This window comes from Ranitomeya variabilis, chromosome 7 (assembly GCF_051348905.1).
Source record: "Ranitomeya variabilis isolate aRanVar5 chromosome 7, aRanVar5.hap1, whole genome shotgun sequence".
NCBI classification, from domain to species: domain Eukaryota; kingdom Metazoa; phylum Chordata; class Amphibia; order Anura; family Dendrobatidae; genus Ranitomeya; species Ranitomeya variabilis.
In genome coordinates, this window is record NC_135238.1 from 88,678,971 (window position 1) to 88,694,172 (window position 15,202).

Below are 15,202 nucleotides of genomic sequence, written 5' to 3' on the forward strand. Positions count from 1 at the left end.
TATGATGTCAACGCTGCAGACAATAGTGGACACTAGCAGCAATGGCAGACACTCTGTACTGGACAGGGGAGGGTGAGTAAAGCCCAGTTGAGTGGCCTGGGGACAGAAGTTTTCTGATAATGGAAAATATGACTGTCAGGTCCTCGTCACACTCCTAAAGAAAGAATATTAAAAATAACAATGCCCAGACAGCTAATGCCCTGCAGAAGAAAAGGACGTCCAATACAGTAAGCAGAGGAGGGGATAATGTTCCTATTAAGAAAAATTACCACTTCACCGTCCACACTGAGTAATTATGCGACATGGTGCCACAGGTCTGCTACAGGCGGATAGTCTGGAGACATTTACATAAAGGGTTAAATATCTCCCATCAAATACAACATATACAAGTGATTCTATAGGGGGCATCCACTACTTCGCTGTTGATGACCTATCCTCCCAATAGTCCATGAACATCAGATTGGGGGATATCTGATGCCCCCCACTCCCACCTTCACCAGCTGTTTGGGGACTACTGGAACTGCACAATTGTGCACACTGCACATTGAGGGCCACAGCTCCTACATACATGGGAGCCAAGGGTATAAAGCTGCGCTGTAAGCCCTTCCTGGCCACATACCCAGGCTTTTCTTCATAAAGCTAAAATCGATGTTTATCAACTTCATATGGGCAGGCTAAACCGAGATTTGGTTATAAATAATTAATTAATCCTAAAGCCAAATGAGGGATTAGCTTACCAGACATGATAATATACTACAAGCCATCCCTATTGTCACATGCTGTGACTGTAAGCCCGCACGGGCAGCCCCTCTTCTCTCTGTACCAGTCCTCATTGTTAGTTTGTTCACAGTATTTTATATTTGTATCTTATATGTAACCCCTCCTCACGTACAGCAGCACGGTGGCTCAGTGGTTAGCACTGCAGCCTTGCAGCCTTGCAGCTCTGGAGTCCTGGGTTCAAATCCCACCAAGGACAACATCTGCATGGAGTTTGTATGTTCTCCCCATGTTTGTGTGGGTTTACTCTGGTTTCCTCCCACATTCCAAAGACATACTGATAGGGAATTTAGATTGTAAGCCCCATCGGGGACAGCAATGATAATGTGTGCAAACTGTAAAGCACTGCGGAATATGTTAGCGCTATATAAAGATTATTATTATTATGTGCAGCACAATGAAATCAATGATGCTCTAAAAAGAAATAATAATAATAATGGTTTCATCAAGATAAAGATAAGCAATGGGTGAACCTTGAAAAAGACGCCTTACAGGGTAGTCAGACCCCTTACGTTGGTTAACCCCTTTACAGCATCTCCTAAACTATCTTCTCCCTAAATTACCTCCACGGACCCCAAGTTCTGGGAAAGGAAGTCAGCCCTTTAGGTACATTTTATAACCCAAGTCCTTTGATTACAGTTTTTAATAACCTAGCTTTCTCTAACGGGTTGAGACCGTCATACATTCTATGAAAATTTAAGTTAGAGACTCCCAAAGTCAGAAATGTCATGCAGGGAGGTAAGGTGTTGCCCTTGACACTTTCTCATGTGGACAGGCCTGAGGGCTTGGCTCCTAAACTGTCACGTCTCTAAGGCTACTTTCACACTAGCGTTAACTGCAATACGTCGCAAATGCGTCGTTTTTGCGAAACGCCGCATCCAGCAAAAGTTTTTGCTGGATACGTTGTTTCGTCATAGAGTAACATTAGCGACGCATTTGCGACGCATTTGCGACGCATTTCCAAACGGTGAATCCGTTTTGCGACGCTTGGGCGTATGGTAGCGGACCGTCGGGAGAAAAAAACGCTACATGTAACGTTTTTTGCTCCCGACGGTCCGCTTTTTCCGACCGCGCATGCGCAGTCGGAACTCCGCCCCCACCTCCCCGCACTTCCCCGCACATCACAATGGGGCAGCGGATGCGTGGGAAATATGCATCCGCTGCCCCCGTTGTGCGGCGGAGACCACACTAGCGTCGGGAACGTCGGCCCGACGCGCAGCGACGGGTTGTTCCCGACGCTAGTGTGAAACTAGCCTAACATTCTCTCTAAACTATCTGAGGCTTATCTCTTCTAGAGACCTCACGTTATTTCAAACTATATGTACACAATTATCTCCTCCTTTTCATTTAGTGCTGCTACTCTACGGGACTATCCTAAGGGTACTGTCACACAAAACGATTTACCAACGATCACGACCAGCGATACGACCTGGCCGTGATCGTTGGTAAGTGATTGTGTGGTCGCTGGGGAGCTGTCACACAGTCCGCTCTCCAGCGACCAACGATGCCGAAGTCCCCGGGTAACCAGGGTAAACATCGGGTTACTAAGCGCAGGGCCGCGCTTAGTAACCCCATGTTTACCGTGGTTACCAGCGTAAAAGTAAAAAAAAAAAAACAGTACATACTCACATTCCGGTGTCTGTCCCCCGGCATTCTGCTTCTCTCCACTGTGTCTGTGCCAGCCGGAAAGCACAGCGGTGACGTCACCGCTGTGCTCGCTTTCCGGCCGGCCGGCGCTCACAGTGCAGAGAAGCAGAACGCCGGGGGACAGACACCGGAATGTGAGTATGTACTGTTTGCTTTTTTTTACTTTTACGCTGGTAACCACGGTAAACATCGGGTTACTAAGCGCGGCCCTGCGCTTAGTAACCCGATGTTTACCCTGGTTACAAGCGAACGCATCGCTGGATCGCTGTCACACACAACGATCCAGCGATGACAGCGGGAGATCCAGCGACGAAAGAAAGTTCCAAACGATCTGCTACGACGTACGATTCTCAGCAGGGTCCCTGATCGCTGCTGCGTGTCAGACACAGCGATATCGTATGGATATCGCTGGAACGTCACAGATCGTAGCGACAAAAGTGCCACTGTGAGACAGTACCCTAAGAGATAGGGGACTGAAATGTCCTTTCCCTTTACAACTGCTTGGGAAACTGAATTACAATAGTGATTCTCCCAGAAGATTGATGTGAAGCTTTCACCCTTTCTCACAGATCGTCGATATCTTGCAAACTGCAGGAGAAACATGATACAATTCTCTCTGTAGGTGGTACAGAACCCCGACCCGGCTCCACTCCTGTTATCCCTAGTGTTCTGATCTCTGTTGGTGAGGTGGAAAGGAGAATAATAATAACCATCTTTTTATTTATACAGCGCCAACATATTCCGCAGCGCTTTACAGTTTGCACACATTATCATCGCTGTCCCCGATGGGGCTCACAATCTAAATTCCCTAGCAGTATGTCCTTTTGAATGTGGGAGGAAACCGGAGGAAACCCACGCAAACACAGGGAGAACATACAAACTCCTTGCAGATGTTGTCCTTAGTAGGATTCAAACCCAGGACCCCAGCGCTGCAAGGCTGCAGTGCTAACCACTGAGCCACCGTGCCGCCCTAAAGAAGCTGAGAGAAAATCATTCCCTCTGATCAGCTATTGATCTTTGTTATAGTTTGTTCAGGTACAGTCCACTTGTACCCATCGATGGGGTGGTTATCCATTATACCAGCTCAACGCTCCTCTTTGAACAAAGGTCTAATGCGTTTCTTCATACAAGCAGCTCGTTTGGTCATCATACGACACTAGAAGGTACGCTCTCTTGTGGAGTAAGGGGCTAGAAACCTTACTGGACATTTCTAGGATGAAGGCATTCATCGTCTGGGACCATTACAGAACGGAACAATCCACCAGGACATGGAGTCATTGGTTTCTGCTTAAGGAATGTGAAGATTTCCTATCTTGGCTAGATAACCAAACCAATTCAAGACAGCAAGTATGGACCAACACCTTCTCTCCTTTCTAACCTCTTTTCCTTTTTTTGTTCTTCCTTCTTGCTCAATTTCTTTTTCTTCTTCTTTATTAATACTGGTTTTATAAAATTCCAGTACATTGTTAGTCATACTGCCAGACATGTTGGTTTATGTACCGTTTATATCTCTAGTATGTGTCTTTCATTAAGATTACTGAACCACAAAGCTGTGCTGTTCCAGCTCCATAAACAGTTTACATTTGTGCGCTGCTGATTGTGCAAACAGCTGATCGGTGCCATTCCCCCATGTAAAATCTTGATCCATGGATCTGTCCGATTGTCATAGAGGATCTGGAAGTTAATTCTTTAACATTATAGCAATTTGGCTGACATCATTTAGTGGTTTTTCATTGGATCAATTTGGCCTTGTGAGGGTAAAACTATATTTAAGCTCTGCTTTTATGTCACTCATATGAGCTTCTGACTTTATCTTCTGCTATCTTCATGAAGGCATTGGCAACCATAACCTTGCTTCCCTTCATATGAGTCTCGTGAGACCCAAGAGGAAGGTACTTGGGGTAAAGAAAGCCAGCTGAGTAAGCAATTAGTTTGGAAATTGCATTCTGCGATATCCACATATTGATTGTTACTATGTCTCATCAATCTCGGAGAGTCTTGGCTTCAATACTTAGTCATAGTCTGACCGCTTGTGAACCAGGAGATGAGGTATGAAATTCTGTAATGTTCCCTTAGCTTCATATGGAAAATGTAGAAATAGAGTAAAACCATAAAACCCAACAAATGCGAATGGTTATCTGAGCACACCGCACCATCTCACCGTCTATTGAGCTGCTCCATCTGTTGGATAGAGTTTGATCTCTGTAAAATCTGTGGGGCTGGAGGAGCTGTAGGACGCTGCCATGTGGTTGTACGATTTATATGATCCACATAAAAGATTCTACCATGACTGTCGATTCTCGCTTCCCAATCTGAAATGGAAACCATACAGTTATTACATGTGAAAGTGGTTTTGCAGTAAAACCCGAAAATGTATTTTTATTGCATGTCAGATATAGAACAATAAGCAAGAACCCAATTATGTACAGTCTCAGTATATAGGGTGGTTGTCCAGGGTTACAGGAAAAAGGTTTGCTTTTTTTAATCAGTAATAGAGCAATGACATCTGATCAGACCTTTGTCCTTGGAGAACTTGGGCTCAAGTTCTTAATTGGCCAGAAATCTGCTCCGGTATTGAAGATCCTTCCCATTTAAAGGGGATTTCTCATGTCAGACATGATTGGTATATCCACCAGTGTGCTCAGCAGTTTTCACAACTACAGCAGAACGACAGAGAGAACTGTGCATGTGCGGCCACGTCTCCATTCCTGGTAGCACATGGCTCTCAACGTAGGTGCAAGTCCTAGGTAGGATCTGCATTTGTCATAGCTCATGGACATGAGAATACCGTTTTATGTCAATGAATCTGAACTGTAATATCAGACATGTCCTATAGACAGGTGTGGCAATATTTTTAACCCTGGACAACACCTTTACATGTAAGACATCTGTCTGCTTTTGAAAGAAGAAATGTCTCTTGTTCATAAAATTACCTTTTAAAAATACTAAGCAAAAACTCCTCAAACCCCGCTGATTTTGCATTTTTTTTCATGATCTGCATTGCCCTGCTTTGTTGCATTTACATTTGTTTCTCCTTGAGCGCAGTATGTGAAGTCTCTGCCTGCAGACCAACTAGATGTTTCTTCAGATTCTTCTCTGGGGCATTTGCCAATCAAGGCTCTGCAGCTGATCTGGCAGTCTAGCGGTCTCAAGCTGTGATTGGCAACATGTAGAAGGGAGGTGTGAAAGTGCAAGGCCCCACAGAAGACTGAAGAAACACTCAGTTACACTACCAGAAGAGATTTCACATACTGCGCTCCAAAGGCAACAAATGTGAATATCTTTGCAATGGACCAACACAGCAAAAAGAGCGTCAGGATCAGGGAAACTGGGGAGTTTTACAAGGTGCTTACCTCAGTGTTTTTGGGCAAATGACATTTAGTCTTTAAAGGGGTTGTCCACTATTAGGACAACACCTTCTCATTCTCCACGCTTGGCCCCGATAAAATAAAAAAAGCTTATACTTACCTGCTGTGCATGCACTGTTCCTGCAGTGTCAGCATTCATGGTCCCGGGGCTCTTGTGCAGTTGTATGACATATGGTGCCCGGCGCCCAATCAGCCCTAGCGTCACTGTCTCTGTCTTCTGTCGAATTGAATGTGAAGAGGATGCCAGGGATCAGCTGCAGCCTGGACTTCCTCTTCATGCTCAGTTTGTCTAAAGGCGGGGACAGTAACGCCAGCGCTGACTGGGTGCCGAGCACTATGCGTCATAAAGCTCATGAGAGCCCAGGGACCGCAAATGCTGACACCGCAGACACTGTGCCGGCACAGGAGGGGAGTATAAGCTTTTTTTATTTTATCGGGGCCTAGTGTGGTGAATGAGAAGTGGTTGTCCTAGTAGTGGGAAACCCCTTAAAATCTGCATTCTAGTACCAGTTTTTCTGTCAGTCAGTTCTTAGTTTCTGAGGGCAGAGTGGCTGCCAACATGGCTGACATTACAGTTTACACAGGGATTACTTTTGTCAGACTCGCATGTCGTGGATGCTGTATTGTATACTAATAAAACTGACAATATCAGAGCTCGCACACGTTTTCACACAGCTTTCTGGTGATAACTCAGTGATAAAACTGTAATGTGTTTTTTTTGGCAGGCGGATAAGGGATCTTGAAATATTCTCCTCAAACAACTAGAATAACAAGAAGTGAATGACAGGAAAAAATAAATAAATCTTGTAATAAAATACAGAAGGAGTCACTTAATGTAATGTCTTTATAGTGCTACTAATAGTAACAAAGCTAAAAAATAAATTGTAAGAAAATAATCTCTCACTAGGTGGTAAAGCTTCGTCTATTCTCTGGTATCTGCTGACATCTTGTCGGACTGAAGGGAGTGACCGCAATGGTTGATGGCCATTCACTTGGGAACCTGTGGCATAACAGAGCATTGAAAAGGATTTCCCACTAGGAAGTAAAAAGGCTCTAATTTTACAGGGATAAAAAATGCTAACACTCAATTCACGTATTATGTGCAGTTTTCTGCTGTCTAAACAGAAATATATTACCTGGGAATGTGCCCTTAGCTTTGATGTGCCATACAATCATCTTGTTAAAATTATAAGTTATACTGCCCTAATTACTGAACAAAACAATTAACGAGGAAAAATAGAAACTGAAGAAGACAAGCATTAAATCCTGTATGTTAATGCAGAGAAACTCCGCAATCAAGCAAACAATAGTCTGTGCTTCCAGGAAGAGAGTAATGTTTTCTGCAATGAATTAATCTAGAAGCTTCCCAAACTAGAAAAGGTGAATTGAGGTGAGATATTTAACACCTTCCCGCCATTTGTAATTTTCATTTTACTAATGCCAAATTACTCTAAGGCATAATATTTAGCATTTCATTTAAAAATGATGTTTCACCAATTTGAGCATGTTAAACTGGCCACATCATGGAAATAGTGGCTGCACAGCTGAATAAAACAGTTTTATTTCTTGCTTTCTCCTCTTTGTGCAGATAATAGTTTTTAAAATCTTAGATTATAATTAATAAATCCAAAGGGTTGTTACCAGAGGTTTGTTACTGGGGGCGTGTACTTCTTCCCCTGTATGATGTTGACCAATCATAAGCAAGAAGCATCATGCAGGGAAAAGAAGAATATGCTTTCTTCTGTGAGATCTAATGATAGACAGCCCTGCTCTCAGCCCTGTTCTCTGCAGCTACTACAAGCCCTAATTTTCTCTTGACAATGCCATGGCAAAACATGTTGGGGGTTTGAAGGACTTTGAAAATTTCTATTTATTTTATAATATGGTATTGAAAAGCTGCAATTAATGCTGGTGTGACTGCAGCAATTATACCAATAAAACCACATAGCAGTATGCTACAAATATAATACTAGCAGCCCAGTACTTCGCTGGAATCAGACTCTCTCCAAATACAGCAGATAGTAGTAAAAAACAGAAGGCTGCACTCCAAAAAGTAGTTTCAAAATAAGGTGGACTTTATTAGGTCCACTTGGCCATGTGGACCTAATAAAGTCCACCTGATTTTGAAACTACTTGTTGGAGTGCAGCCTTCTGTTTTTTGCTACTATATGCTGGCAAGTATGGATTGATTGCTGGGAGACTTTGCACCCATGTAACCTTTTAGTGCTGTTCCATTTTTTTTTTTTTATAACCAAATACAATATACACATGTGATCGTAAAATGCTGGTGACAGATTCCCTGTAACTTTATTCTGTAGGTCACTATGAATATTGTGATACCAAATATTGTGAAATGATGAATTTCGAATTTATTTTTATGAAGCGAGATGAACAGAAACCGCAATTCCTGCAAGTTTTCATATTTTGTGTTATGGCATTTACAATGTACAATAAGTGATAATATACTTTATAGTAAGGGTCATTATGAACACGTTTGTGCAATTTTTTTCTATTTTTAGATTGGGATTTATGTTTGTTATATTTACATATTTTACACTAAAAAATAGCTTTTTTTTACAATATTTACTAGTCCCACAAAGGGACTTCTGATTCTTTGATCGCATTGATAATATAGTGTGCAATCTATGCATTATCTAACCTGTCAGGGTTTTACTAACAGCCTACCTGACCCCACCTCTCTCGGGATCTGATGGATTGAAATTTATGGCAGACACAGCGGGAATTTTTAGGCCTTGTTGTTGCCATGGAGTCCCATTAGCATCCTGTAATCATTATGTGGGGGTGCCGATAGTCTGACAGAGGAAGCGATCTCCCTCTGTCAAACTCCTCACATGCTGCTGTTCCTAGTGTCTTCAGAGGGAGATTCGTAGTTAAAATTCTGCGCTGCCGCTGAGATGAATTTCAGGAGAGTATAGTCGATTCACAGTGGTTTTATTCAATGCGTTTCAGGGGTCTCATGCCCCCTTCATCAGAAAATACCACACAGAATATACAGGCATCACAGGTATATATAGTTTTGAAAGGACACTAGGTTACAAAAAATGAGCGCCAACAGATCAGATGACTCAGTGTCAAAGTTTAATGATATCACACAATTAACAATTCAAGCGATTAGAGAGATATATAGAATTAAAAAATTAATGACTTCTTTTATATTTCTAGATAATAGTTCCAGATTTGCAACATTTAAGAAGAAACAAAAAAAGAAAACCGATCTCTACATTAATGGACAAGAACCTGTAAGAAAAGGAGTTAATGCAGTTCAAGAATGAATGCCCTACAGATGAACTACCGTGTGGAATCAACAAGCTACTTTTTCCCATAGAAAATCCATTGGAATCTCTACACTAAATGTGAAATAAAATCATGTTTTATTATTTTCCACTAAAAAATATATAAATCACTTCGAGCACTGGTTCGCTGCCTAAATTGCTATTCTCATACTGCTTTGCATAAGATTCTTCAGAACGTAATTTTTAACCCACTAATTATTATTTTCGTAGTAAATTCTTTTTAGATCACCACAAACCACCACAAATTAATCTTCATATATATTTATATATTTTTTAATGGAAAATAATAAAACATGATTTTATTTCACATTTAGTGTAGAGATTCCAATGGATTTTCCATGGGAAAAAGTAGCTTGTTGATTCCACACGGTAGTTCATCTGTAGGGCATTCGCTCTTGAACTGCATTAACTCCTTTTCTTACAGGTTCTTGTCTATTTAAGTAGAGAGCGCTTTTCTTTTATGGTTTCTTCTTAAATGCTGCAAATCTGGAACTATTATCTAGAAATATAAAAGAAGTCATTAATTTTTTCATTCTATAAATCTCTCTAATCGTTTGAATTGTTAATTGTGTGATATCATTAAACTTTGACACTGAGTCATCTGATCTGTTGGCGCTCATTTTTGGTAACCTAGCATCCTTTCAAAACTATATATACCTGTGATGCCTGTATATTCTGTGTGGTATATCCTGATGAAGGGGGCATGAGACCTCTGAAACGAGTTGAATAAAAACACTGTGAATCGGCTATACTCTCCTGAAATTCATCTCAGCGGCAGCGCAGAATCTTAACTACAAATCTCCCTTTAAAGACTTTTTTTTTTTTCTGGTCGGTGAAGACCTGTGGATCTTCAGCAGCCGCTATCTACATGCTCTAATCTCATCCTAACCAGGTGAGCAAATTTGGTGTATATTCTCCTTTATCCTTTGTGTAACGTGGATAAGACCCTATTGCGCTCTTTGTCTCCCCATTGTTTTGCAATAGCTGTTCCTAGTGCTGAGATCACAGCTAGGTGTGGTCACAGTACATGCAAAAGACAACGAGAGATTAGTTGTGTATAACAGCCGGCTCCTGATGCACATGGCATGGGCACACTTATAATTGAATGTGATGGATAGTTTACATCATTTCACATTATTATTAGTTGCAATATGTCATTTCCGTATGCCTTACCTGCCGTGGCACCTTCACTTTGCAAAGTACTCTGTAAAATATCCCTTGATGCCGCCTGTGCTCCACCAGAGTCCTCATCCTGAGTGTGTGGCCTACTGGAAGCAGCAGTCTGTATGTTCCTTCTCTGCCAAATTTCCTCTGCTCCATCTCCTTCACATGACATTTCTGCTCCACTTTGATCTCCATCTTTGTTTCTGTTGATGTTCACAGTTGGAAGGGAACAAGGATTGCATAGGGAAGCCGGCACCTCTAAATCACTGGAAGGCCCAGAATCGAATACAGATGCCCCACATCCCTCAAAATTCGTGCAAAGTGCAGGGCTTTCTGAACTGTCTATGGATGAAGAACATGTACTTTGTGTAAAACTTCCAGAAGAAACATTAAAATCAAAAATAACACCTCTCCCCTCATTATTTGTCCTTCCTTCAACCACACCACTAGCCTCACAGGCAGTTTGTATATTATTTGAGCCATGCGCTCCCATTTCAGACTCTACCTGAGAAGGTGTACATAACATAGGTTCAGACTCATCTGCGTCACTTGTCCTGGCTTCACTCGTTTCAGGCACCTCACCATTTACATGTGATGATTCCTGTATTCCCTCACAAATGCACAATGCGGTGTCTGTGCTCTCCTCAGCACTGACGCTCTCCATCTCCTCTCCAACTGCTCCCACCATTGCGTGTTGTGCATGTGAAGGCTGAGCGTTACCTCCTGAGATCGTAGGTGTCTGTGAATTCCCTTGTGCATTTTCAGAATTGCTATGCTCTTCTTGACTTGAAACATTAACACACCCGTCATTGTTTGCATTAGCACTACAGTTAAATACAAGCCCACCTTCTTCTAGTAATGGCGAGTCACACATGGCGTCTTGCAGAAATTCATGATCCTCTTCGTCTGAGTCAATGTGAAGCATTGCACTGAGTCTTGTGTCAGTGGGAAAGCTGCTCCTAAGCTTTGGTGAAGCTCCAAGAGGACGATCACACGGGACAGAGGCAGTGGCACAAGGTTTAGCATTATTGTTATTCTGTTCAAGAGCATCAAGGTAATCATTTAGAGAGTCCTGACGACTTCGAATAGGTGATGTCCGTGAAGAAGAGATAGCTGCCTCATTACAGTTCATCTCAATAGTGATGCCTGATCTTACCCCATCTAGTAAAGAATCTGCATGGAGAGGGCCATTGGAATAAGAGGGTGAATCATGACCTGCAGGGCTATCTTCATCATCAGAAGGTGTACCAAGATCTCCATTAATATTGTTGGCTGCAAACAGAGTGCCGACTGCCTCAGGAGAAGCATCTATGGATAGATATTGAAAATTATGTTCTACAAATATAACATATGAAAATAACCACTTCATGGAAAACAAAAAAAACCCATAAACATCCAATATAACCGATGGTAAGATATATTAGAGGGTTAAATTCGAACTCATATTAAGGGTAATCGCAAATAATAATGAGCCACACACTGAAAACTATACGATCAAAGAAAACCCCAAAAAATTATATATAGAAATATATAAATATTTTTATTAACATTAAATATGCCAGGATATTTGGCAAAGGGCCAAGGCAAAGAGGTGGATACAAAGCACAAAGTGCACGAAGGAAACGCAGGGGTGCACTACTGGGGTTACATCAGAGACTGTGCTTGAATATAAATGACAAAATGAACTTTTCCAGCTAAGCTGATGGTAGTTACAAAAGATATACACATAATGCTAGGCCCTATCATGAATAAATACCACACATGAAAGTATTATGATTTCAATAAAGTAAGGGCAGAGCAGAATATACTTTACCTAGGTAGTGCTGGAAAAACACGTGCCCGCAGAGTGCACCATATGAAATAAGTTTAATTCTGTCACCACGTGTTTGGTGGTTATTATTATTAAAGGGGCACTCAAGGGGGATAAAAAGGATTTGCATGGACATACCGTCATAAATTATAAAGGTGACATCATAGTGCTGTTTCTCATCATCGTACTATCTGCCATACACTGACGGCTGGGGCTGCTGCTCCTCTCTTCTGGGATGGTATGTCACAGATCAGGGGGCCAAGACCGCTCCTGGCTTCCAGTACAAGGTAGCCCCCAGATTTCACCTCCTTCCATTCAGTCTGAGATTAGGGGGCATGGCCAGCCCCTGACAACCTACATGACCTGTGTATTGTGGCTTTGTGTGGCCTTCCTAAGTCCACACCACCCTTCCCCTCTGCACTATGGGATCTATGGCTGCCAATTCACAGCTTCTTTGAGACAGTCAGTGTCAGAAAAAAAGGTGTGCAAATACAGGGTGAGATCAGATGTATGAGCTGTGACTGTGTACAATGTGCACTGTCGTGTGTCTGGTACGGAGGCAGTACACTGGCAGGACATAATGCACTGCCATGGCTTATTCTGCACTGCCTGGTCTCCATCTGTTGTACTTCACAGCTTGACTTTGACAATAGATGGGAACATAGGAGAGACCAGGGAGTGATTAGGATGCTCTCCTCAGGCTGGGGAGACATATGGATATCTGGCTTGAAAGTTAAAAGGCTCCGGAAACCACCAAAGTAATGTGGGGGAGGGGGAACAGTGCTGGTGGAGGGGAGATGGACTATGACAGGGTACTATGTGTACTGAAATGCTCTGCAGCCTCTGCTCCATGCTTGAAACATGACAGCACACACTATTTATACACTATCAGATCTTGTAGAGCGGCCAAGCCCATAAGTGCACACCTTCTCTGAGACATGTCCAGGAGCATGGAGGAACACTATGACTGCCACAGAGAAGGTGTGAATTAGCAATCATAGATCTCAAGTGTTAGGGGGTCAAGGCACACCAAACAAAGCCAGAATACACAGGACCTGTAGTTTGGCATGGGTGGTCTCTGATCTCAGACTGAATGGAATGAGATGTAATCAAGGTGGTGTCTGCTAATAGAGGCCAAGAGCAGTCCAGTCCTCTCATCTGTAAGTAATGACCCCAAAGGGTGGGGGAGCAGTAAGGTACCTTCACACTCAGCAACTTTACAACGAGAACGACAACGATCCGTGACGTTGCAGCGTCCTGGTTAGCGATCTTGTTGTGTTTGACACGCAGCAGCGATCTGGATCCCGCTGTGATATCGCTGGTCGGAGCTAGAAGTCCAGAACTTTATTTGGTCGTCAGGTCGGCATGTATCGTCGTGTTTGACAGCAAAAGCAACAATGTCAGCAATGTTAAACATGGAGCTAACGACCTGTGAGAACGATAAGTGAGTCACCGTTACGTCACTGGATCGCTCCTGCATCGTTCTGGAGCTGCTGTGTTTGACATCTCTACAGCGACCTAAACAGCGACGCTGCAGCGATCGGCTCGTTGTCTATATCGCTGCAGCGTCGCTGAGTGTGACGGTACCTTTAGGAGCAAAACCAGCCTCAAGCTAATTAGCAGATGCTATAACGATTGGAAACAGACCAATGGGTGCCAGCTTTATCATTTATGAAGGTATTTCCATGTCAATATTATTTTATCTCCCTGAAGTTCCCCTTTACACGGAATATAATTTCTTGTAAAGCAAATATGAAAAAGCAATTATCCCACCACCATCTTTATGTAGTTTGTACGAGTTTATGGAAAACTTACTTTAGTTATTAATTTCCCCAGAATCTAATAAATTGTAAATCCAACTGGGAATTGAAATTTATGAATCAATGACTACTAAGCATGTTTGTAATATATAAGCAATACATCAAAGACTATGAAATAACATTCAGGCGCATGTCACATTTCCTTACCGTCATGAACTGATGAGGTCATTTCTACTTTAAACTGTAAATATCCGCTTACATGATCAGTTGGGAGTCTTCTACCCAGATTATAACTGAGGACCTGGTCACTGAAAGTAGAAAAAAGGTAAAGTCTTGTCTGTCTGTGATCTTAACAACCATTTACAACTATCTGAGTAAGGTCGGAGTCACACTGCCGTACAATACAGACGAGTGCTATGCGATAAAACATTGCACAGCACTCGGCCCAGTGTTACTCTATGGGGGAGATCAGATCTGCGATTATTTTCTCATGCCAAATTGGCATGTGAGTACAATGGTGGTATGCGAGAACAAAGGTGGTGTGCGAGAACAATGGCAGCATGCAAGAACAATGGTGGTATGCGAGAACAATGGCAGCATGCTGTGATTGGCATCGAGACTCCGCTCACTCGCACCCATATCAGTCTATGGGTGTGAGTTAGGGCCCCTTCACACTGTGCAATCAAAGTCTGAACGAGCGTTCGATTTGTGACGTTTATCCGTCCTCGTTCCGAGGTTGCAAAGTGTGACATGGCGTTACGATCTGCGACGCAGCCCAGCATCGTACGATGTGAAAGAAAGAGCAGAACTTTCTTTCGTCGTAAATGTCTCGCTGTGGCGGTCGAAATCGTAGTATGTGACGGCGGTCATACGAGCTCGTAATGCGACTACGTGGGTTGGGCTTCCGCATACCTGTCTCCTGATTGGGCGTGACGTTTTAGCACGCCCATGCTGGTAATACGTCACGCTCGGAGTCGTAGGACTATGGCGGTGTGAAGGGTAGCGTACGATTGCGACGCGTGACGTTCACATCGCAACTACGTCAGAAAAAGCGTTAACATCGTAGAGTGTGACCGCTGGCTACGAGCTCGTACTGCGATGTCGAATATGACGCAAATGCGTCGTAATCGTAGCAGAATCGACCAGTGTGAAGGGGCCCTTACACAACGATATCATCCGAGTACGCTGCGATATATGCAGACGCCGTCAGCAAAGGAGATTGAGGAATTAATTTCTACGCCTCCTGCTCCTCCGCTGTGCTCTGATCCGCTCTGCGTGTGAGGATTGGGATACTCTGGTCCCGTTCGCAGCAGAGCAGGAGCCGAGGGTCATTAGCATATCGCATCTGATGCCATATGCTGG

The 15,202-nt window shown here is 43.0% G+C and overlaps 1 protein-coding gene across 5 annotated transcripts in view; it reads right to left on the reverse strand.

The window, feature by feature from the left end:
* The window catches only part of HECW2 (HECT, C2 and WW domain containing E3 ubiquitin protein ligase 2), a 346,877-nt gene that overhangs the window by 91,833 nt on the left and 239,842 nt on the right, over positions 1 to 15,202 (reverse strand). For 3 of the 5 annotated variants that reach the window (XM_077275387.1, XM_077275388.1, XM_077275385.1), the window contains 4 exons: positions 14,048 to 14,148; positions 10,280 to 11,578; positions 6,697 to 6,792; positions 4,586 to 4,736 (listed from right to left, as the gene is read on the reverse strand). In XM_077275387.1, coding sequence (XP_077131502.1) covers positions 4,586 to 4,736; positions 6,697 to 6,792; positions 10,280 to 11,578; positions 14,048 to 14,148 — 1,647 coding nt within the window. The remainder of the gene's footprint in view (positions 1 to 4,585; positions 4,737 to 6,696; positions 6,793 to 10,279; positions 11,579 to 14,047; positions 14,149 to 15,202) is intronic. The other 2 variants (XM_077275389.1, XM_077275386.1) reach the window with 2 other exon arrangements.